At 38.1% G+C, this 22,595-nt stretch overlaps 1 protein-coding gene across 4 annotated transcripts in view; it reads right to left on the bottom strand.

The window, feature by feature from the left end:
• ROS1 (ROS proto-oncogene 1, receptor tyrosine kinase) overlaps window positions 1-22,595 on the bottom strand; it is a 68,520-nt gene that overhangs the window by 34,350 nt on the left and 11,575 nt on the right. For 3 of the 4 annotated variants that reach the window (XM_068184320.1, XM_068184321.1, XM_068184322.1), the window contains exons 10-27: window positions 20,861-20,983; window positions 19,711-19,895; window positions 18,501-18,598; window positions 17,454-17,965; window positions 16,640-16,852; window positions 15,675-15,785; window positions 15,011-15,192; window positions 13,854-14,045; window positions 9,277-9,377; window positions 7,500-7,714; window positions 6,952-7,109; window positions 6,212-6,374; window positions 5,179-5,441; window positions 4,299-4,362; window positions 3,506-3,708; window positions 2,813-3,024; window positions 2,146-2,432; window positions 1,047-1,223 (exon numbers count right to left, since the gene is read on the bottom strand). In XM_068184320.1, coding sequence (XP_068040421.1) covers window positions 1,047-1,223; window positions 2,146-2,432; window positions 2,813-3,024; window positions 3,506-3,708; window positions 4,299-4,362; window positions 5,179-5,441; window positions 6,212-6,374; window positions 6,952-7,109; window positions 7,500-7,714; window positions 9,277-9,377; window positions 13,854-14,045; window positions 15,011-15,192; window positions 15,675-15,785; window positions 16,640-16,852; window positions 17,454-17,965; window positions 18,501-18,598; window positions 19,711-19,895; window positions 20,861-20,983 — 3,459 coding nt within the window. Of the gene's footprint in view, window positions 1-1,046; window positions 1,224-2,145; window positions 2,433-2,812; window positions 3,025-3,505; window positions 3,709-4,298; window positions 4,363-5,178; window positions 5,442-6,211; window positions 6,375-6,951; window positions 7,110-7,499; window positions 7,715-9,276; window positions 9,378-13,853; window positions 14,046-15,010; window positions 15,193-15,674; window positions 15,786-16,639; window positions 16,853-17,453; window positions 17,966-18,500; window positions 18,599-19,710; window positions 19,896-20,860; window positions 20,984-22,595 lie in introns of those variants that run through there. The other variant, XM_068184323.1, reaches the window with a different exon arrangement.

Here is a 22,595-nt window from a genome sequence, read left to right on the forward strand (position 1 = left end):
GCAGCTGTCAATGTAAATTAGAAAATCTCCGTGAGGATCTCTGGATAGAAATAAACCATTTGGACTGAAATTTGGTTCTTCCCTTTCTGCACCAGCCAAGCCTGGAGCTCTTGCAGGAAAGCCTGTCCCTGGGGATAGGGATTGGCACATTCTGTACCAGGGCCAAACCAGGCTCCTACACCAAAGCCAAGCCCACACAGATCTCATGAGAACAAACATGCCCAGAGTGCTGGCAAGAATAGCCTGAGCATTGGTCAGAGCAGTCACAGGCAGGCATGACTGTACCAGCTACTCAAAAGAATGTGAATTTTTTTTTATTCCAAAGAGGTTCATCTTGTTAAAATATTCATTTGTATATTTGCCAGGTTTTTTATGCAAAATTGGAGTTCAATAATTATTTTGAATATATTCATCATGCTAGTAGGTGTTCTAAACCTCTGCATTTACAAAGATAATCCCTATATGTACCATGAATCCTAATTTTCTATTAAAACTAATGTTTTATTCATTTCATCATCATTCTACAATAGTTTGTTTAAAACATAAGGAGTTCTAAGTGAAGCCTGGGTCTACTATAATGGAACCTGTAGTTGTCTCTTGGGTACTTCATTATAAATCACTTTAATAAGCAGAGTTCTTATTTCTTTATCTTTGGAAGGACAGACCTTTGTTTTAGTTTTGAACAAACTCAGAAATCTGTGTCACAACAGGTATCACTATCAAACTCTTGCTACAACACTGGAACATGTTAGCTCTTTTTCTGTGCTGTAACGTGCACCTCCTTTTCTAAATCTCCATGCCTGACACTACTTTGAAAATAGGCATAGTTTGGCATTAACAAACAGGGGAAATGTTCATCATGACCTTCCATTGTATCCAACACAAGGCCAGTCCTTATAGTCATCCTTTTTAAAATGTTCAAATGTTTTTCTCTAGCAGGTACCTGAATCCATGAAGCATACTTTATGTAAATACACATCTGCAACTTAAATACATGCTCTGATAGAAACTGGTTACATTCACAAAACAACCCAAATCCACTCTACCTGGATATGATTGTGCTGCTGAGCTGTAAGCTAAGATTTTCAGTGTGTGGTTTGTTCTCTTGTGAAGAAACTGTCTTCTGCTTTCTTTATTTGCTAGCCAAATTTCAGTGTATTCCTTTGTTTCAACAGTCCAGTATATAAATTTCTTATCTGCAGTCAAGCTGCCAATTTTATTACCTGTGGGAAAACATTGGATTAATAAGTTTTATAGTCATCCCTGATGAGATGATTTTACAAGAGCAGATGGGTGCTTGTATTCAGAGTGACTCAATATAGCCATCTTGGCCATACCATATCCTCAATGACCTCCCCTTGAGAAGAGATTTCTGATATTTTCCAGCGGGTCTCATGAAGCTGAGACACTGCTATTCCTGTTTACAGGTGTAGATTTTAAGGTGTTTAATTACCCATAATGATGAGAACTGCTATTCAATTAAAAAACAAAAGAAATAAAACATGAAAGCAAGAGCTGTCTAAAGAAACTTTTATCTTTTTTCCAAGATAAAAACCACCATGATCTGCCTGCCATCTCTCAGGAACAACTACGATGACTCATCTGGTAACAGAGCAGCTTTACCAGCACACCTCCGAAACTGAGCTGAAAACTGAGCAACGAAGAGCGTTATTATCACAAGAAGTGAAACATGGATAACTTGTCCTACAAGACCCTACCCGTGTAAAGTACCTTCCCCACATGACGAAGTCTGCAATGTCATTTTCAGGCATAAGTTCCTGCTGTATCTTTTCATTGAGATAAACTGCAATAGGTGTAGCTAATACAAAACCCTAGCAAAATACTGTTAATATTCTAAGTGCAATCTATTGACAAGCAGTGCTTGAGGCCGTAGATTTCTTTCACATCTTACTAGAAAACACATTTGCATCAGTAAATATCTTCACACTGCTCTTTTTCCTAGTTTGTATGAACGGGGTACACAGCTGGAAAGACAGAACACAAACATTTTGTCCATACTGACTACCGATGAATCAGTTGTGTAAACCAAGTGCTTCATGAATGCTATTTTCTGACATGAATGTTGTTTGAAGTAAGAGACAGCAAGAATCACAAACTACCTAGAAAAATAAAAGACACTCAGACCTTGAATACTTAGTATTTTGATAGTTCTCCAGCAGTGGCAACCATCTACATCGGAGGACCATATTTCATCTCTTCCTCTGATGAAAAGCAGCTGGGGATTTTTGGAGTCAGACACATCTATACTCATAGGTCTTCCTAGCTCTGCTTCTGTGACGTTACAGGTGCAGTAGTTCCTCGTCTGTTTTTCTACCAAGCCATGTCCCAAGATGTGGTGCACGGTTTTGTTCAGAATATCATAATAAAACATACAGCTGCCATTGTCAAACTCTTCCATCCAGTACAAGCGGCTATCAAAGAAAATGCATTGTTTTCAGTAGGAAAAGTTCAACCTAACCAATCTAAATGCAAATTCTGGATAAAATAGTTACTGTAAAGAATTCTTTTCTGGTGCTGACCTTCATTTGCATTACTCATGTAGAAGAACCTATCAGTATTTAAGCATAATTTGAACTCTTTACTCAAACAAAGACATCTTTTTGAAATTAGATATGTCCAAGCTCAACTAGCAGTATTGAAGTGGCACTATATCCAAAACTTTCTGAGAATTACATAATGCCAAAACTCATCCACTATAAAAAGTCCTTTTTGGTCCTTAAGAGTTCAAGTTTTAATGAAAATCATGTCTAAAATTTGCTTTTAAAAAAGTTATTAGCAGTATGTGCCTTACCTTAAGAAAGGATATGATAAGAGAGATGATACAGTTGAATTACTTCTGCTGAGCTGCTGGTTCAAGGCTTTTAGAGATTTTTTCTTGAGCTCAAGATCAATAAAAAATATTTGAGTCTCATTCTGTGGTGTTTTCAGGGCAACAAAGAGATGTCTTGCAATCCAGTCAACTGTGATGGCTGTGACATTGTGAAGATGCACATCTTTGAAAAACTTAAGAAAAAAAAATTAAAAGGACAGAATTTTCCAACCTGATGTTAAGACATTATGAAAACCAATCTGTTTCTGAAAGAAAAATGTCTACTTGGGAAGTAGAAGTCAAAATACAAAGATGTGTCATGGATTGGCAATATCTTTAGATAAATCAAAACTATTGTTTCACAAATATCAATTGTTGCTTCCATATTCTTGAAATTAGAATGATGTAAATAAAATAAAATTAAATTAAATGTGATACAAAATACATATTTCTTGTATTTACTGGTATGAATTTTAAACTGAACATCTGATAAAAATATCAAGAAAGCAGATGTCAGTAAATGATTTCTGATTAATAGGACAACTTTAACAATAGCATACACTGGTCATTTTTACTTTTTCAAAAACACAGTTGGCCATAAAATAATGGAAATAATGGTCACATAATGATAATTTTCCTAGATTCTCTCACGTAAGGGAGTGAACAAAGGAATACCTGAAACATTGAAGCATTCTGTATATTCAGAATAAAAAGAGAATCTTCAGTGATATGGTATGCTTTGTCATCATTAGCAGTATAACAGATGTCCTTTACATTAGTCTTGGCTGAAAGTTCCCATATGGTATGACCACTGTCTATGTCAGTAAGAAACAACTTGCTGGCAGAAATAGTTATTAGAATTGGGATAGGAAAAAGATCTGGAAGGAAAAGGGCACAGAACAATTAACAAAAAAAAACTCATCCTAGATAAACAGAGTCATTCATAAGGAAAGCAAGTATGAGATACAAATAAACAATGGGTCTGAACTTATTATATTTGGTTGCATGCCACAGTAAATAAATAAAGTAATGAGATGCCCTCTCGTCATCACAGCGAAACTACTGAGATATTTTCAGTGGCATTGTGAATGCTTACCTAACAAATTTAAGCACAGTAAAACAGATTTGCTCATTTAATTACCTTTAACAGCCAAACTAGAAATATATTATGATCTCTAGCAGGATACAGATTACAGGTGAAAACCTACTGTTCCTTGCTACCCTGGACTTGTATAGAAAAGCTAATTTAGCATAGTTTTGAGGAAAGGTTTGAAATTCCCAAAATTTAGTCTAATGATAAGGAATGTGTTAATCTTTGGTATCAGAGGATGTAACCATTTCTTCCTTTGCGTCTGCTGCATGTTACATAAAATGTTGGAGGCTGTTTATTAGATTGTCAAATTCTTGTACTGTCATTTTCACCAGCTATTGCACACAAACCATGAGATGGCAACTAAATCATCCATACCTGATGAATTCCTCTCTGCCATATCAGACAAAGGTCCTGGACCTACAGAGGTGAAGGCCTGCACCTGTGGGACAGGAGATTGATATTTATGTTAAGTAACAGCATAAATGACTGCATTTGAGAGCCTGTAGAGTCAACAGAGACAAAACCCCTGTCTGACTTATGTCATCTAGGAACATAAGTGTGTGATCTGTTCGACATAAGGCTGTGTTGGTCAGTTCAAAGGCTACATTCAAGTTGAGACCGAGGCTATGAAGAGAACTTTAAGCAGTCGCCCAGAGATTGACAATCCATGCTGCATCTAACAGTTAGAGCTAAAAGGACTCCAGACAGTCTTTTTGTTTCCTTTCCCAGCCTGGAACAATTCCTACTATTTGTTGATCCTGCAACCAACATGGTGTTCTCTCTTATTAGTATCTGGTCTGTTACATGCTCTAATGCTTTTAACTTGTCTTTTAAGCACACATTCTGTCTGTTCCAAAACATTTATACCAATGAATATATGACTCCTTGACAAGTTTTGAACTGGAAGTCTCTTTCCATGGAAGTCACATGAGTCCTTGAATTTCACAAACTGTGGCTCTGTTCAAAAGGCCTGTCACTCTCCACCAGATCAGGTGAATCTGTGTTCAACTTGAAGTTTCTAGCAATGGCTCGGGGAAACCTCTGGAAAAGTTTTGGGCTTCACCATTAAGTGAACAACATGATACACAGAGAGGTTAAGCCAGGTATCCATAGGTGAGTCAGCAAATCAGCAGTTCTACAAACAGAAACCACAAGCTCTTGCCCCAAGCCAAAAAACATCTCCCAGGCAAACACATCAGACTGCACAGATAACGTCTACCATCTAGCATGAGACAAGCTTAGTCATTTTTCATACCTGAAACCTTACTGTGAGGCTGGGAAGCACATCCTTGAGGGAAAACTGCATCTGGGTGGGTATAACATTGCTTTCAATCCACTCCATGAAAGTGCTGGCAGTGCTGGTCTGATTCACTATCTGATAGCAAACCCTGAACTGCATTAATATTCCATTATCCCTTTCAGGTCTGTCCCACCTGAACTCCACAAGGACTTTCCCATCACTTCCATGTAGGTTATTTTGTAACACATATATTCTAGGGTTCCTAGGGGCTGAAGGAACTGTATAAAAAATAAAGATAAAATACACAGAACAAAATACTCCTCTTAAAACACAAACCCTACCTCATAACTAATTCTACAGAAGATTATCTAAAACTTAATGGTTATTCCTTTCTGTTTTTCATTGATGTGAAGCTATCTGATTTTAACTTGCCTAGACAAAAGAAAGAGCAGTATAAACAGGAAAAAAAAATGCACTCCTGCACTGAGATTGGGACATATTTATTTAGCCAAGTCCTGTATGTAACTATGGGGCTGTAAAAATTTTTACAACACAGAGCATATTCTATCCCCTCCACTATTCACTTCAAAATCTACTGCATCTCACAAGCTTTCTCAGTGCTTCAGTCACTCAACACTGTATTTTAGCTAACTTAATTTTGATATGCAAAAGAACAAAAATAAACACTGAAGCAAGAGTAAAATGCGCATAACATCTTTTAAAAATCTACTAAGTGGTTAAGATATTGCATACAGCCTTTCATGTTCATTGTAATGAATACAGTTTCTTTTTCTTGCTCATAGTCACAGGTACATGCTGGATATATTGTCCTGCATTTTCTGTTCTGAATTCAATTACTTCAATTGTCTGCATTTATGTATGCAATAGATGATTGCCAAAGATACTCAGGAACATGTCCTTGCAACTCTGCCTGCAGCTAACTAGCTCTGAAAGCTGCTCATCCTTCACCAGGGTTTCACTTGCTAACATTGAGCTGCTCCCAGTACCCATTACACATGAGGAATAGGATGCAAAATTTTAGTAGTACCTCCTTCAGGGGCTCGAAGGGATACAGATGTCATTGGTGCCTTGCCCCAGTATGTGTACGGAGTGACAGTAAAATCAAAGAGTGCAAATGGTTCCAACCAATCCACTCGGTAGGATGGCACTGTCAGATTATGGGGTTGAAGGCATCCTTCACTCTCCAGAGACTGGAAATGAAATTAAACAGAACAAAATAAAGCAAGACATTTTTCCTGCTCAAAAGGCCTTCAGTTTTCTAAAATTCCCTCACCAAACTGGTCACCTAAATCAAAACACAGCTTCTCTTCCTGTGAGTGATCATTGTTTCACCAGCTCCTGTGGCATTGTAGTGATGGGTAGTGATGTGCCAGCAATCTACCCTTTGAATTTAAAGTAAAGCTTGCCAAATGCACTAAAGAGAGGATGAAGGCTAGATTTCACATTCAAGAACAGTCTGTCCCACTGTCATCTCAGGGGACACTTCTTTCTCTGAGTTACTGTGAGAGGCTTTCTCACAAATTTTTGATCACTGTGATCTCCTTGCCTGGCTATTCACATCCCAGCCAGTAGCCCAGAGACACTGCTGACTGCAGTGGTGGAGAAACTGGACAACTTGCACTGTGTTCGCAAATTAGTTTGGTTCTTGACCAATTTGTAAATGCCAGAGAAGAAACAAACTACATTTCTTTTTAAAAATAGTTGTATCAGCAAGTAGATGCAGTAATACATGTAGATTATAGGGAGGGATTGCATCAGTATCCTCACTTGTAGAGCTTTTGATCCCACGCAGTAAAAGACAGTTGCCCATTCCACCTTTGTGGAGGGACTCCAAGTGATGTGGAAACTTGTGGAATTTCCTTTAATTCTGAAAGAAGACTCTGGCACTGAATCTGGAATCACTTTTGGCATAGAAGAAAAATTTCCTGTCCATAAACAGAAGAAATAAAAATAATCTAAGGAATGTGACGAATCGGTGGCCTATTCAAATGTGTCTTAGAACATGAAAGTAAATCCTGTAAGCCAACATTAAATAGAAACAATAAATAACAACAACACATATTATTTTTATCCATACATATACCATCAGCTTTTATAATTGCATATTATCCTGATATATGTATCAGGTGATATATATGTATATACATATATCAGGTGTATCCTGATATATTTATTAATAAGTTATTAATATATTTATTAATAAGTTGCTGTTGTCCTTATCTTTTGTCAAATGCCTAAAGAATTTCAAGAATGAAGAATTTCAGGCTGACAGTGAATGCCTTTATTGAGGAGTTTAGATAAAGAAAATATTGTACCTGGCAAAGGTTTAAGTGATGCCTGAACAAGGGTAAAGGCTGTAAACTGTGCTGGTTGTGAGAAGGGAATGCTAAGGCTCTGATTGACTTCCTGGACTGTAATGAACTGAAGACTATTAATCCAGAACAGACGACCACTGTAGTATTCCAGTGCACCCTGAGATATTTCTGAAGTACTCCATGCTGCAAATTCTGTGATGATGGCATTACTACAACTGTGGAAACACATATGAAATTAGGAAACTGAAAGCCTACATGTAGAGGGAACAGATTTGTGCAACTTTTGACATATTGTTAAGTTTCTTATAATTCAAGTTCTTAATACTTATAATTCAAATTCTAAAATGTAGGAGGCGGGAAGTCAAATCAAAAATTTTTCTTTAAGCTCTTTAAAGCACAACACTTTTCAGAATATGAGGCATTGCAGAAAGAACAAAAAGACCTTCATTCCCTTTATTTCACTGGAAAACAAGTATAAAATGGTTTAAAAGTCTGCTGCATAGATGCAGAAAAATGAGTATTTTGAAAAATCAGCCCACCTTCTCTCAGCAATTCCACTGAAACAGTGAAGTCTACCTCAGAACACGAGAGTCATTCTACTTCACTGCAACAGGAACCCAGATTTATTTGACCCTGCTAGTTTCCTTCCATTATTTACTCAGATCTATTAATATTTTTCTTCACTGGGATCACTGGTGATTTAATCTGCATTGTATATTGTTTGTCAAAACTTACAGACCTTTTTAGGTCCCAATTTACCTTGGTAAGAGATAAAATATGTGGTAAGAGGCATCATTTTGCCATCTCAGAAATGCTTAGACACATGCCATCCAAAACAAATTTGGAAAAGCTTTGACACACCATCAGGTCCATTAGGATGGATCACTTGTAATCTCTGTATTCTGGCATGCCAGGGACCATGATTTATGGCTACCAATTGGTTCACAATGGAGCTGTATGTTCCAGCTAAAACTAATCAACATATTTTGATTCTTTAAGTGTTTACATTAATCATAGCAAGTCTATCTAAAGCCAGTCTAGAAAATTCATCTGATTCCACACAAAGCCAGCCTGCAACATTATGGGCACATGTAAATACAGATGCTGCTCAATTAAGTTTAAGCAGTTTAATCTGATGCTTGAAAAAAATTAATATAATCACATTCTCCACATGGAAGGGAGCAAAAACATAGTTTCACAAACTACTATGCATTATACACTTCGCACTTGGAGAAAAACCATTTTTCTCAAGGCTTTAGTATATAACCAAGCTAACCCAAAAACATTGTTATGTTTTGTCTTATTGAATTTTGCCTTTCTGGAGTTATGCAGCCATTTCACGTTCAGGATGATCAAGAGGAAAGCCTGCTGAGTACTGTTTGCTCAGGTGAGAAAGTGGTGTCAGTTCAAGTCCTGAGATTCGTGAAGGATGAGCCAGTTATAGAGCTCCAGGCACTTGGAAACTGTCAAGTGCTGTAAATGCCAAGAAAAAGTAGACAATAAGCAGCAATTTTTTCCTAAAGCTAAGTCTAAAAATTGGTAAGCATGATCTCAGTTCGTTGAGGTTCCATACCTTCTTTGTCTCACTGTAAAACTGTGTTACCAACCACCACAACATATGGTTTGCCATCAGCTAGCCATGATCATTAGCTCTTCTTTTTGTTTGTTGTTAAATTAGTAAATAGTGTGCCCAGCACTGGACAACATTTTTTTCTTAAAGAGTATTATAAAAACTAGAAAATACAGACTTTCTTAACTCTGCTATACATTTACTTACCCTTCTTTGCAGAGAGAAGCTCTGTATAGGTTTAGACATAGACTATCTTGCACAAGCCAGTAAAGAAAACCATAGGTGAGATCCAAAGCTACACCAACCACCTAAGAAAAAGCAGTCCAAACAGCAATTTAAACACATCTTCACTTCTGAGATAAGCACCCTTAGGCATAACAGTTGTCTAGACAACACCATGAGTAGCTCTTTATTGGCAAAAATAGCATTACTACCATGAATGTTTATTCTAACACAAAAAGAGATAGCACTAGAAAATATTCAGGTCTTTGGTGGACACCTATTTATAGCAGCTGATGATTTTCTAGATCACATTTTTTTAACACCTGTCACAGCGTTCATCCCTGGAGTGTCTGAATACCTCAGATATGATGGCAATAACATATCAAGTGCTTAGTGGAACTACCTATCAAAATCTCCAAAATACTTCTGGTATTTTAACATACTTTGTCTGAAACAGGTGGGTGATATCAAGTCCGAAAGTCAGAATCACCTTTTGAAAAAAGTATTTCAGGTCTTTTGTCTTTGCTTTCCAGCTTTGATTTAGTACATAAACAGTTAAAACATTGCATTACTTATGGAAAATAGATGCAAAATTTTAATTCATTTATTTGATTAAGCAGAAATTTTGAATATTTAAATTTTTGTAAATAATTTATTTTTAAACAAAGCAAGGGAGGAAATCAAACAATCTTCCTGTTCATTGCTTCAGTGTTTCATCTTCCTTTAAGGGAGGTGAAAGATTTGTTGCATCTTTTTAATAGGACTAATATTCAAAATAGATTTCTCTTGTTTCTGCAGTAAACAACAGATTCAATACCATATGCAACAGTAATAAAAATCAGACATTTAATAATCTGTTCTGTGAATAAAAAATAATTTGCTTCCATAAGTTAGTCTGCTAAATGTTATCAAGTTTAGTCTATTTTATATCATTAGCACAGCTAGCAAGTTGTTTGGGGCCTCTCTGAACATGTTTTCCAGCAGCTCTCAAACTTTACATGCAAACACTAGTCATAACTATTCTTTTATAAGCTTAAATTTCCATTAGGTATGTAAGTGGAACAGCCTTTTTTTCCGTAACTCTTCATTAATAAACTGCAGAAGATGATGACAGGAAAGCAAATGCTATATCACTTAGATGTCTGTTGCTCCTTATGCAATCACATTCTTGACATATTTCTGTTGACATTGTATGTCAGAAAATCAAGGTTTGAATGATTGCTCCTGTAGGTTGTCCTGTTAAAAATATCTCACAGTGTGTATGTGCCCAAGTGTATATTTAGTCAGCCGTGCTATATTTTATCCCATTTACCTATTCTCCCTCCCATGTTCCACACCAAAAGACATCTTCTTGAATTTATGTTGCTTTTTTGAACATTTGGGTCCTTCTTACTTGCCCCATTTTTTTTCTGCTGCTATTACATTTTCCTATAGACGTGTGCATCTTCTTTATCCTGACCCCTGTACCATCATTATTAAAAGGCAAATAAATATTTGTACTATTCATTTTCTGGAGTTAGGCAGCCATTTAACACCTCCCTTCTCTGATGCTTCAAAAATAGGTAAGCACTTCCCAGCTCATGAGAGGTACTAGTGTCTGGGCACGAAATGTATTTGTGATGGTGCAATGTAACTGAACATCATGAGATGCAGGATAAACTTAGCTATTTGAAATACCCTTTGACTAAAAATATTGAAACCACACCTAAAGGATCCTGGCCCCACTTCCATATAATGCACTTTTCTGCTCCCTTATAAAACTACTTTAGTTCTAGTCATATTGTAAGGTGTAAACAAATTACTATGAGCTTTGGAAATTCTATGCCAGATTCTAAGTTGGAATAAATCAGAGTAGCTCTGCTCAAATCAATCAAGCTCTGCCAATACACCCCAACTGAGCTAAACAACTGATCAGAAAATAAAATAAAAGGATTTCATTTTTAGTTCCTGCCAAAGAAATTAGACTTTCAAAGCTCTGCCTTTGTATTTGTTTAGGAAACCTGCCATTTTACAGTAGGCTCTTCTATTCCTATTCCTAGCATTCAGATTTCAAGCTAAAATGAATTACAGCTACAAACTACTGAAGATCCAGCTGAACAGCAATTCTTTATTAGGAAAACAGATGGTGGATAACAGTAAGAACCACTTATATGGAGAATATACTTTAACTGTTGGATAACAGCAATTAACTATTACATCTGTGTTTTAATACTGAAGTAAGACATGTTCTTTTCAGCTAAAGGACTTCATTGTGCAAGGAAAATATATATTAGTACTTGTGCAAACATATATTTGCCTCTTGATATTGAGACAATAACAACAACCTCAACAATTCCACCATTAAAGAACGTTGTGCTGTCCTTTTTTTTTCTGATAGTTTTATTCTGAGATTTATTTTCATAAAGAAATACCTGCCAGCTACAACTGGTCACTCCTCAATCTAGACATTTTACTTGGCTTTTTGCCTATGTGCATCGCAGCAGGAGGCTGAGTGCAGAAGTCAGTGCATAGATTAGGGCAGCAGAGAAGCAGGAGAGGAGATGTTTGCTTGTAGGAGGTGTGAATAAGTGAATGGTTGAAGGGTGGTATCACTGACATAGAGAAAGGTGCAGAAAAAAAAATGACAGGACCAGACAAGCAGTCCTACTGCTGCCAAGGTTCCTGAAAGCAAGAACAAGAAATTTGAGGTTAGCATGAGGCAATCCAGAGAAGCAAGTAGAGAATCAAAAGAGAAGGGTAACAAAGTTGAGGTTTGCCACTTAGAATAAACTGGAACATGTTGGTCCTTTGCCACAGATCATCCAGAAGATATGTCCAAGTCCAAGTGTGACGCTGTGCTTGGACAAAATATATCTTTCCATGGAGACAGTCCACACCAGCCAGCTTCCACAGAGAGGTAGGGAGGCTAGTACTGGAAGATAGATTGGTCCTTTGCAGCACAGACCTTTCTCTCATGTACAAAAGTTTTACAGTTCTTGCGTATTCAAGATTACAAGTGTAGTAGGTGGAACACCAGAACCTGCCTTCCTTCTTCCCAAGCCCTCATGAAAGTAAAACACTTGTGAGATTAGCTGGCCTTTTGGAATATTAATTCCCTTTCATGGACTAAACCAGGCCTAGATTTTTTTTGTAGTCAGAGAAACACCAATTTTTTTCTTTCGGGAACAGAAAATTAAATGTTCTGGGGAATGATACAAAGCTAAGAGAGATAGACCTCTAAAACTGGAAACGATCTCTAATGGACAACCTGGCTTCAGGTTAAATGGGAGTAAATTTGTAGGACAGGTAGAATAAAAACAAAGGCTGTGTTTTAATGGAAGGATGGAAGAGAGGGAGGAATATGCTAAGATCGTGACAGATCTTTTCATGAGAATACTCAGTCTCAGAGCTCTTCCATTGTGTAGGCAACACCAAATTCCACCTACCAAGAATGATGTCAAATCTCACATGGTGGCAGAGGCAGGATGGATTTGGAAAAGATCACAGTGATCTATGAGAAAACAGCAGTGAACCAAGTTTTTAAGAGATCTGATAGGACATCAGAGAGGGGCGAATGTTGAAGAAAAGCAGCTGAGAGGTCAGCAGAGATATGGAGATTTTCTGGGCAGGCCTCAGAGCATAATAAAATGTCTCCAGGTAGGAAAAGGGAGCTAATGCGCTTCCACGTACTACAGGATCTTTGGTGAGCTATTGGTGGAAATAGCATCTCTATTTTCCCTCTCCTTTCTTCTTCTGTATGCGACCCATTCTCCACTCTAATACAACTAAAACAACAATGTTCCATCCCTTTTTTCCCCCTGTGCTGCCCAGTGTCTTTACTCACTCTTGCAAAAAGCCCCCTTCTCCCTGAGGAGCTGCTCTGCTCAGCACCAGCCTCTCCACAGCCCTCTGGAGCTCCTCATGAGCTTTGCACTCTTGCTTTGCTCTCTGGGGCAAAGCAAGAGTGGCCAAGCTGGGACCAGGCCTGTGTCTGCCTTGGGCAAGGGATAAAGAGAGGACAGGGAAGGGAAGGGGTGGACTGGGGAAGGAGAGCCTTGACAATCCTCAGGATGTTGAACATGCTGCTCCTGCCGCCACATGAGGGACAGGATCAGGCAGGATGGAGACTGCTGGTGGCAGATGTGGCACCTTCGCCAGCACTGTGGCAGCAGCAGCAGCAAGCTGTGCCAGGCTGCAGCAGGGACAGATGCCATTCCCCCTCTCTCATCACCACGGCTAAAGCCTGTTTCTATAACAGCATTTCTGCAGCCTCAAATGCAACCCTGGCAAGTGCTAAGCCTCAAAAGTGGCCCTGTCAGGTCCTGTAAGATGGGGAACATCAAGAAAGAGGCAGGATGCTATGAAGCTCTGGATCCATATTTTGATGTGAAAGCCAGAAGTGACCATTAGACTTAAATAATTTGGAAAAAAAAGAACCTTTCACAATTGGGAAGGAGCAGCATTACAACCACAATTTTGACAGCTATGAACACTGACTATATTCAAGAGACCTAAATACTAAAACACACACCACCCCTCCACCCCATCTCTCACAGAAAGAAAGAAAAGTAAAAATCAGTCACCTGTTTACCAGAAAACGGTAGCTGCTCTTGTAACATGAGATACTCCTCTCCATTCAATCTTGTGCTCTCCACTGAATACATCGTGGCCCAGTACAAATAGCCATTTACTGAATCCACAACTAGGTCCTTCACTGGGAACACAACATGAGCTACAATATCTATATGGCCTCCCCATAGTGATTTTCTGTAGATCTAGGGACAAAAGAATTTACTTTGGCATCACATCTACATCATAAGCTATGATCAGCTGAGTGCACATTAGTGACTTTTCCACAGCTGTTTATCAAAATACTGTGCAAGCCTTCAGCTTTCAAAGCCAAAACCTTTTGCATTCAAAGTAAAAGGATGAAGAATAATTCAAAATTATTAGTTCATTTTTGCCAGAAAGTAACAAAAGAAAAACGCTGAAATAGCTTTTTCCCTTCACTTTCCCAGTTTTGGCAGCCTTCTGTCTGACAGAACTTCTCACCCACTTCATATTCACTATTCACAAGTGTGAATGAGGGTGCAAAGCAGTGTGAAATCTGGCCTCCTAGCTCCAGTTTTTAAAACAGCTTCTGACTTTGCACTTACAAGAAATGAAAGGCATAATTTGACAGCACTGCATAAATTAGCACTACAATTTTGAAGTCAGATACCTTTTAAATAATTCACATGTCAGTGTTCCTGATATGAGAGTGTACAAAGTGCAATTGTAATTATTTTTTAACTGCAGTGATCTGCAAAATATCACAGAGCAGAGGTCAACCTTGAAAATCTCTGTGTAAACAAATAGTGCCAAATTTGATTAAAATAAAGTCCATCTACTTCTTGGCTGAGATCAACAGGGCAGCATCCATTTTCACTATCTTCATTTATTTTCACGATGTTGAATCCAACAAAACTGTTGATAGCATGTTTGACTTGCCTGTTTTGCACCTGGTGAATTCAGTATTCTGCATTATTGAATGTTAGTGAATATTTTACATCAAACTTTTGTATAACTGTGGAAAATCACTTAAGGAAAGAAAGGCCTCCTTGTTTTACACTATAATAGCAAAGGTCCAAATGTATCTCAGGTTGCAAGAAGTAGGGATTATTTTCCCAAATACTGCCTTACAGTCTTTATTGTTGACTTAAGGATTTTTTTTTCTTTTAAGAAATGGAGCTATACCCACCGTATTTGCTTTGCCAGCCCAATACAAGCATTGACCCAACCAATCAAAGGCCAACATCCTCGCATTTCTAACGTCAGATACATAAGTGTTCTCATTGGTACCCTTTCTTTTGTTCAATGTCCAGGTCTGAACTTCCCCCATGGAATTAATCCAATAAAGAGTGTTGTTATACCAATCGAGGTCTTGAAGAAAGAAAAAAGATGTTAAACATTACACAAACCATTGTTTTAAAGAATAAAAAGCTTTCAGACACTTCAGCTTTTTAAAAATCAATACAAATGCACAGTTAGGCTCAGCTAATGTGAAGGTAGATGCTTCATTATAAGAAATAATGTACATGTGTTTTACATATATAGCTCTGATTATTATAAATGTATGACATATGCTGGGATGCAGGAGACAGACTTATTTAGTTCAGAGGGTTGATTTAAGCTTTGCTGTAATTGTGGTAATGTCAGAAGGGTTTCACCAAGGATTAATTTGACTCATAAATAGAAGAAAGGGGATGAACCCAAAGGGTTGGCTCAGTGAAGCTGCTGTACTACGCTGCATGCCATTCAAGTCTAGAGAACTCTTATCTTTCAGTCCTGTTGGTGAAATTTATGGAGAGCTAATAAATGCCAAAAAGCCTGTAGCAGCAGCAAGCAATTTGTTTAGTATGTACCTGAAACATTTCTTATATGAGGATAGAGGAGTTCTCCTTGCCTGTAGCTATCCAGTCGCTGCTTCCAGAGACCCTCAGGCCCCACAGCCAATATATATGGTTCTTCTTCAGCTACAAAGGAAGAAAACTGCAGTTGTGCACACCAACAAGCAATTTAAGTATAATATTTGTACTTCAATAGCAGCGGTTCCTGTTTCTGGAAAGTTACAAAAGCACCTTTAAAACTGTCCCTGTCCTAAGGAATAAAGGACAAAGAAGAAATGCATGAAAATATCATAATTTGAGAAATTCAGAGATTCTGGGCAGCTTCAGATCCAGAACAATAAGGCAATTTGGAATCCTATTAGATGCTGAAAAAACACTGTGGGTTTGGACCTGTCCTTACCAAAGTCAGCTAAAAGTCACCCCTAAGCCAGTCCAGCACTTTAAACTCGAAGCTATTTTCCCCTCAGACTTAGGTTAATTTAGGTGAACAAGGCTTCAAAAAACATTCCAAAGACATGGAAATCTCAGACATTTTGCACACATCCATTTCCCCTGATTATCTATGCTCAAACCAAGGATTTTCAGCAATTGGTGAGCTGCACTTTTCCATGAATTGTTTTGACCCTCAGGGCATTGCACAAACCACTTCATCATAGAAAGTTCCTTACAGAGCAATAAAAAGGGATAACACCCCTTTTACCATATCACACAATATTTTTGATAGAGTATTTGCATTAGAAAAATGTAGATAAGTACTAATGTTAATGCATTTTTAATATTCAATATCATTATTCTAGTTTGAAAATCTTACTGCTTTAAATAAAAGCAAATTTACTTATCCTGTGTTCTTTAATATTGCTAAGAAAAACCTTTTGGTGCCCCTTATTTTGCAGTCTTTTCCCAAAGTGTGGGCCTCACTAGGTGGAAAGATTTATACACGCTTAGTTCTCCATTTTCCTGTGTGACAAAGCAATTCTCACCTTCTTCTAAAGTTGTACCTCTAAATGACTCTGACCATGGCCCTGCACCAGCAGGAGACACAGCTCTGATTGACACCTCATATGCTGTGAAGCTGGCCAGCCCCTTCACTATAAGCCTTGTGTTACTAATATTTGAGACAACCCATTCCTCCTCAAATGGGTGCTGAGGTGACACTTTCACATCGTAGGTCCAGTTCTGCCAAGCAGATAAACCTGTGTGAAGCAAATAATCGTGTTAGCAAAGAGTAAATGGTTGTAACTGGTGATATACATCCTTTGAGAAAGATGTATATTGAAGACTCCTTTCAAAAATGCCAATACCAGTGGAATTAGGAAAGGGATACATTAAAAATTTACACTCGTCCCCTCTGGCCCCATGCTTCAATCCTCCATGAAGAATGAAATTAGAACAAAACTTTTCCCTGGCCAGGTGATTTTCTGCTATTCAAAACACATGCACAGAGGGTAGAAACCATAGCATAGTCACTGATCAAAAGTCATTACATCTTTGCCATGCCTTGTGATACCAGTACCCAGTATTACTGCTACTCCATAACATACTTAAGATCAAGCTTTACTTAAAATCCTTGCAGGATGCATATGAGTTGCCAACACAAACTCATGTTAATTTAGACAATTTAGCTCTTTTACTGGCAAGTTATGGGCTAAATTTTTGAAACAGGGGTAATTCCATAACTTCCATCAGGATCTGCTATTGAAGTCACTAAAGTCCAAATCAAGAAAGGGGAAGGCAGAAAATTACTTCTCTAGAAAGAAAAGAAGTGGGCCTTCAGGGAGAATCAGCTGAACTTACTGGTTCCAATGGTGTGTTCAGGTGGTCTCCAGCTGATCACAGCTCGGTCCAATCCAAATAGAGTCGTGACAAGACGAGGAGCAGTTGGTAAAGGAAAAGGCTGAGTTGATGGCTCATAGAAAACCAAGTTGCCAATGCCAAAGTACTCTGGGTACACCAAATTGCAGTCCACAATGTATTCATTGAAGCTAGAACTTCCCACTGGAGAGACCTCCTCATGGAAAACTGTCGAGCCATCTGTGACTGTAAATATGTTATCCTTATAAACGAAGCTCTCCATGTCATTAAATGGCACGTGTGATCGCAGCGTGTGAAACTCTGAGCCATCAAGAAAACCTGACACAAAGGCCTGTTCTGTTTTGTTGAAGAAAATGAGTCTCTTAGATTGGAAGTTGATCATGAAGGTTCTCAGAGCATTGGCTCTCACCACCAGCAAAGCTGCGGAGGCAGTGCCAGGAAGGAGTGGAAGGTTTGCTCTGTATATGCCATCCTCCAGGAGACAGAAGATATAACTGGCCATAGAGCAAAATGAACCCAAGTAAATACAGTGCAAGAAGTCTGTAGAGCCACAAATATTTTAGCAGCTAAGACATGTGCCTGTCTTTATGCACAATAGAAAAATGCTTTTGGCATTATTAATATATATATGCTGGGAAAGTAGACACATCAGTTTTTAGTTTCTGGGAATTTACATAGCAGATTATTGGAGAATATTCTTCTATAATACCTTAAATGCTAAGCATGAACATTTAAAATTCATAGAGTTTCATATTCATAATGGCATGAAATTTCTGAAACTCATATTTCTGTATTGGAAAAGCTTTATCTCTTCTACTAACGCCCTAAAGAAGAAAATGCATGAAACAATACTGCATGACACCTCTCTTGCTCCAATTGTTATATAGTTTGTTATTTGTTACCAATTGCACTTTTGTTTTGTTAACTTAAGTCCTTGAAACAGGAACCTAGATGACTAATGAAGTGGAGAAAATTAGAGAGGAGCTTTATAGCACCTTTGGCACCAAGTGCTCAAAGGAGTTCACTTACCCATTATAGGGATCAGCTATAACCTTCCTAGGGGACGTCACATAAAGAGGAGTGATGTCTTCAGCTACCGTGCAGTTCTCTAAGTGGCAGACATGTATCTGGGGAATGAGAAGAAAAACGGGTGATGCATTCATAGGGTGTTTGCTAATGAGTGGATAAGCTGACCTGAGATACCTTCAGGGGATCAAGAGAGTCAAACACCTCTCTCACAGTCCTAGGTCCTTCTGGGCTCCTGAGTGTTCAGTCAGCCAAGTATAAACCTTGTACACAAAGCCATGACAGCTTACCCTGAAGCTGTCAGTCATACCTCTAAGCTGGAGGGAAAATCGTATATCCAACTGCCTATACTCAGTTTGGAGGGTACAGGCAAACTGTACTTTGAAAATTATCTGGCAGGGAAGGGAAATGCTTTTGTGATCCTGGAAGCAATAGCTTGGAATTCAGACATCTCTGCCATCAGTCTGTTCATCTACAGTTCAGATACAGATTTGTATCTTTTCATCACTACTGCTTTTCCTGCTCCCTGTTCCCTGTGCAGTAGGCAAAAGATCAAATATGGCAAGAGGATTAAAAAAATAAAAATCCCCCACTAACCATTAGTGGGCAGGTTTCTAGTCTTTTGTACATTAGAGGATTACATGGGTACATGCAAACTCTGACCATTAGTGTAACTGATGCTTTATGAGTTGGAAAACCAGTACAGGGTTAATCTCCATTTTTACTTCAAATTTAAGCAGTAGTAATCTGAGCTGTTCCTATTGGATGAAACACTTAATATATTTTGTCAATTATGACAGATAGTAAAATCACTGTCTAGTTATCTGACCACCTTCCTGAGGCAGAGTAGGACATGAACAGAGTAGATGGGTAACCAAGAGAAACAGTGTGCCAATACTGGGTATAAGAAGGGTGTGAAGTCAGTTTAAATTAAATTGACTTTAAATTAAAACCAAAACACTTATGTCCTAAGGAGAAAAATAAGGCAAGGAGACAGAGTTCCACGTAGGGTGTTTACTTTAAATGTGCCCTGATAGTCAAACCTTTCTTCTTTTTTAAATTACTAAATACGTGAATATTAAAGTTATATTAAAATCTTTTGTAATTATATTTTGTGCATACATATCTATACATAAATAATATTTTTCCATGTAAAATGAATTATGTAATGGTACAAATCAAGCAAGAAAATAATTAAGCACTAGAGCATTACCTTTTCATTCATGACAAAGTATATCCTGTGGTAAAGCCAGTCTACTGAGATGGACACAATATTCCCCCAGCCAGCATAAAAGAGCATTAGGTCAGATACATCAGACATATTTGCAACGCCTTTCACCCAGATAGAATTCCCTTCAGAAAAATAGACAACTTGCTGATAAATATTCACAGAAATACCTAAAAATAGAAAGATATGTGCACACATATAAGAAAGGTTTCCATTTTTCAGTCAGTTTTTCTCCTTGCCTTAAAATATGTATTTTTCAGTCTGCAATCCACCATTATTATCATCATCATCAGAGTAAAGCTAACTGTTTTTTCTCATCACTTCTAGTCTTCTTTCAGATAACAAGGAAACATTCCCATTTGCTATGTAAGTGACATTATTATAGAGAATTACCCTTCAGAAAGGTAATCAGACAAAGAGAGGACATGTAATATGCAAACTGTCACTGATTGCCCCTCTACAGGTCAAACAGCTGCAGCTGGCATCTCCTCACAAAGGACCATTCACTCTAGAATTCAAACTTGAGATAATCTGTGCCACCTCTGCACTGTCAAAGGCTATTTAGACAGGGGCAACATTCTTTCTCTGGAGCCTTTGTGGCTCTGAGAAATTTGGTAGATAAACTCAGATTTCCACATTGTCACCAAGGACCAGTGTAGATAAGAAACATTGGAGTGGTGAGTCATTTAAGATAACATGCTTATCTGGTGACTTTGGCTGCTAAATGCCTCATTAGTATGCCAACACACTGGCCCTATCTTTTAGCACTCAGCAGTATTTTATTCAGAAGTTTGAACTACTTCATTTCCCCATATTCATGTTGAAAAAAGGTAGATATTAATCACAGGGAAACGTGGATTCATCTTACCTCAATTTAGATACCTGCAGTGTAAAAAATGAACCAGCTGCCTAGATACAGTTAAGAAACAGTTGCGCTGGGGAGAACCATTTATCGCTTCCTAATGCCTGTCACTTCAAATACGTCAAATCATGTCTTGAAAGTTCCTATTTCTCCTGCTAGACTATAAAGGGAGACTAGATACTGTCTCAAGCTATGTGAGGTGCATTCTATCCTTGGTGTAAAGAGGTCTTAGTTACACTTGATAGAAAAGGAGAGAGCCCAATCCGATTTTACCTGTGATGTTGTGGTGCATAGTACCATCTGGCAAGCACTGAGCTGCTTCGAGGAAATGTCCTGTGTATCTCTTCCTTAAAGACTCTTTTCTGGAGAGGAAGACCCATGCTCCTTTTTCCTTAACTAGCAGAGAAATTCAGAATTTAGATGACCATAGCACGTTGCTAACTCAGATAAGATACATCATTAATAGACATGCATGTGCATGTGTACCCAAATTACATATGTCTGTACGTATGAATGTATTACATTACCAGTGACAGACCAAAACTTAAACTCTTTGAGTGTTGAAAGTATATGGAATTATTCATCATTACAGTTGATTCTGGCTCCTCACACAGGGTGAGAACAGGCCATGTGAATTTTATACCATCATTCCTGCAATAATAGTCAGTTCCCTAGTGAGGGAAAGTAAGCTGGAGCAAATGAAGTTTTACTGACTCAAGGAAATGAAGGCACTAAGACATCCATGTGACTTCAAGATCCAGCAGAAATAGGATATTTAACCCCTCTGGACTTCTTTGAAAGCCAAACTAGAATATTATCCCACAGAGCTGGAGAAAAGCAAGGCAAGTTCATTTATTTCAGGTGTTTTATTGTAATGATTAGTGATTTATTCAAAAAGAAATACCTATCAGAGACAAAGATGATAATGGGATAATTATCTCTGTGTTTCAAAGGTGATAAACTGATTGATTTTTTCTAATAAAGTCACAGAATTTAAAGTCAACAAGGATAGTTTTGGTCACATAAACTGATTTCATGCTTATAAAGGCCCAAGTAATTTACATCAAAACCTCTGCAGTAAATCCGTACCTTCTGCCTGGGCTGTACCTAGCCCTGGGAAAGATAGCTTGCCTCACTTCTGAATCTCAGATCCTTGGAAATCTAGCAAACACCCTGCTAAACTTGTTGTTACCTTCATTTTTAAAGATGGTGTATTATTTCAAGTATGATTTTGGCTAACTTCCATCAGCGAACAATCCTTCCCTTTTTTTTCTTCTCTCCAGTTTAAGCAGCTGTCTGCAATCAGTTATCATTTCCTCATATGGATATCACAAAACTGTGATCAAATACTGTCTTAATTTATTTCCAGATAATCTGCATAGATTGAGCTGTGTGTATTTCTCACATGATGCACTGTGAGTAATTTCAATAATGATGCCTTCAGAGCAAAGTACAAGAGGACAATATTACCTCTTTATCTCTTTTCAAGTAATGTTTCTTGCAATCTACAGCAGCAATCAGATTCTTTCCCCAGCGCTTCTCAGGGCTCAGATCTACACAGCTCAGTGCCTGATGCAGTAACACCATTTCTGGACATGATACATGAGAATGGGCTGTTCCTGTTCATGTTTGCACAGAGAGAAAGCGTGTGCCTGTACAATTCAGGGGGAAACAACTGAAATTTTATGTGGTGACTAGTAAGGGGCTGATTTCCCACCCCCATAAGGTGGGGGCTTGGGGGTGATAGGGTTTGTTTGTTTATTTGTTTGTTTGTTTTCTACCTCAAATTAATTGCTTGGCAATTTGATTGACATAGTGAACACAGTCCAGACTTTTCAAAAATGACACAAATATTTATAACTCAGGGTCAGCCAACCCTAGAGCAAACCTCTGTGGAGTCGTAAGTAAGGAAACATCAGTGTGTCTGAGCTAACACACACAGACAAAAAAGCCCCAGTATTTTAAAAAGCATTAGAGAAGCAAGATCAGTTCCTCTAACCAATGGCAA

Source organism: Anomalospiza imberbis, chromosome 3, assembly GCF_031753505.1.
Source record: "Anomalospiza imberbis isolate Cuckoo-Finch-1a 21T00152 chromosome 3, ASM3175350v1, whole genome shotgun sequence".
Classification (NCBI taxonomy): Eukaryota; Metazoa; Chordata; class Aves; order Passeriformes; family Viduidae; genus Anomalospiza; species Anomalospiza imberbis.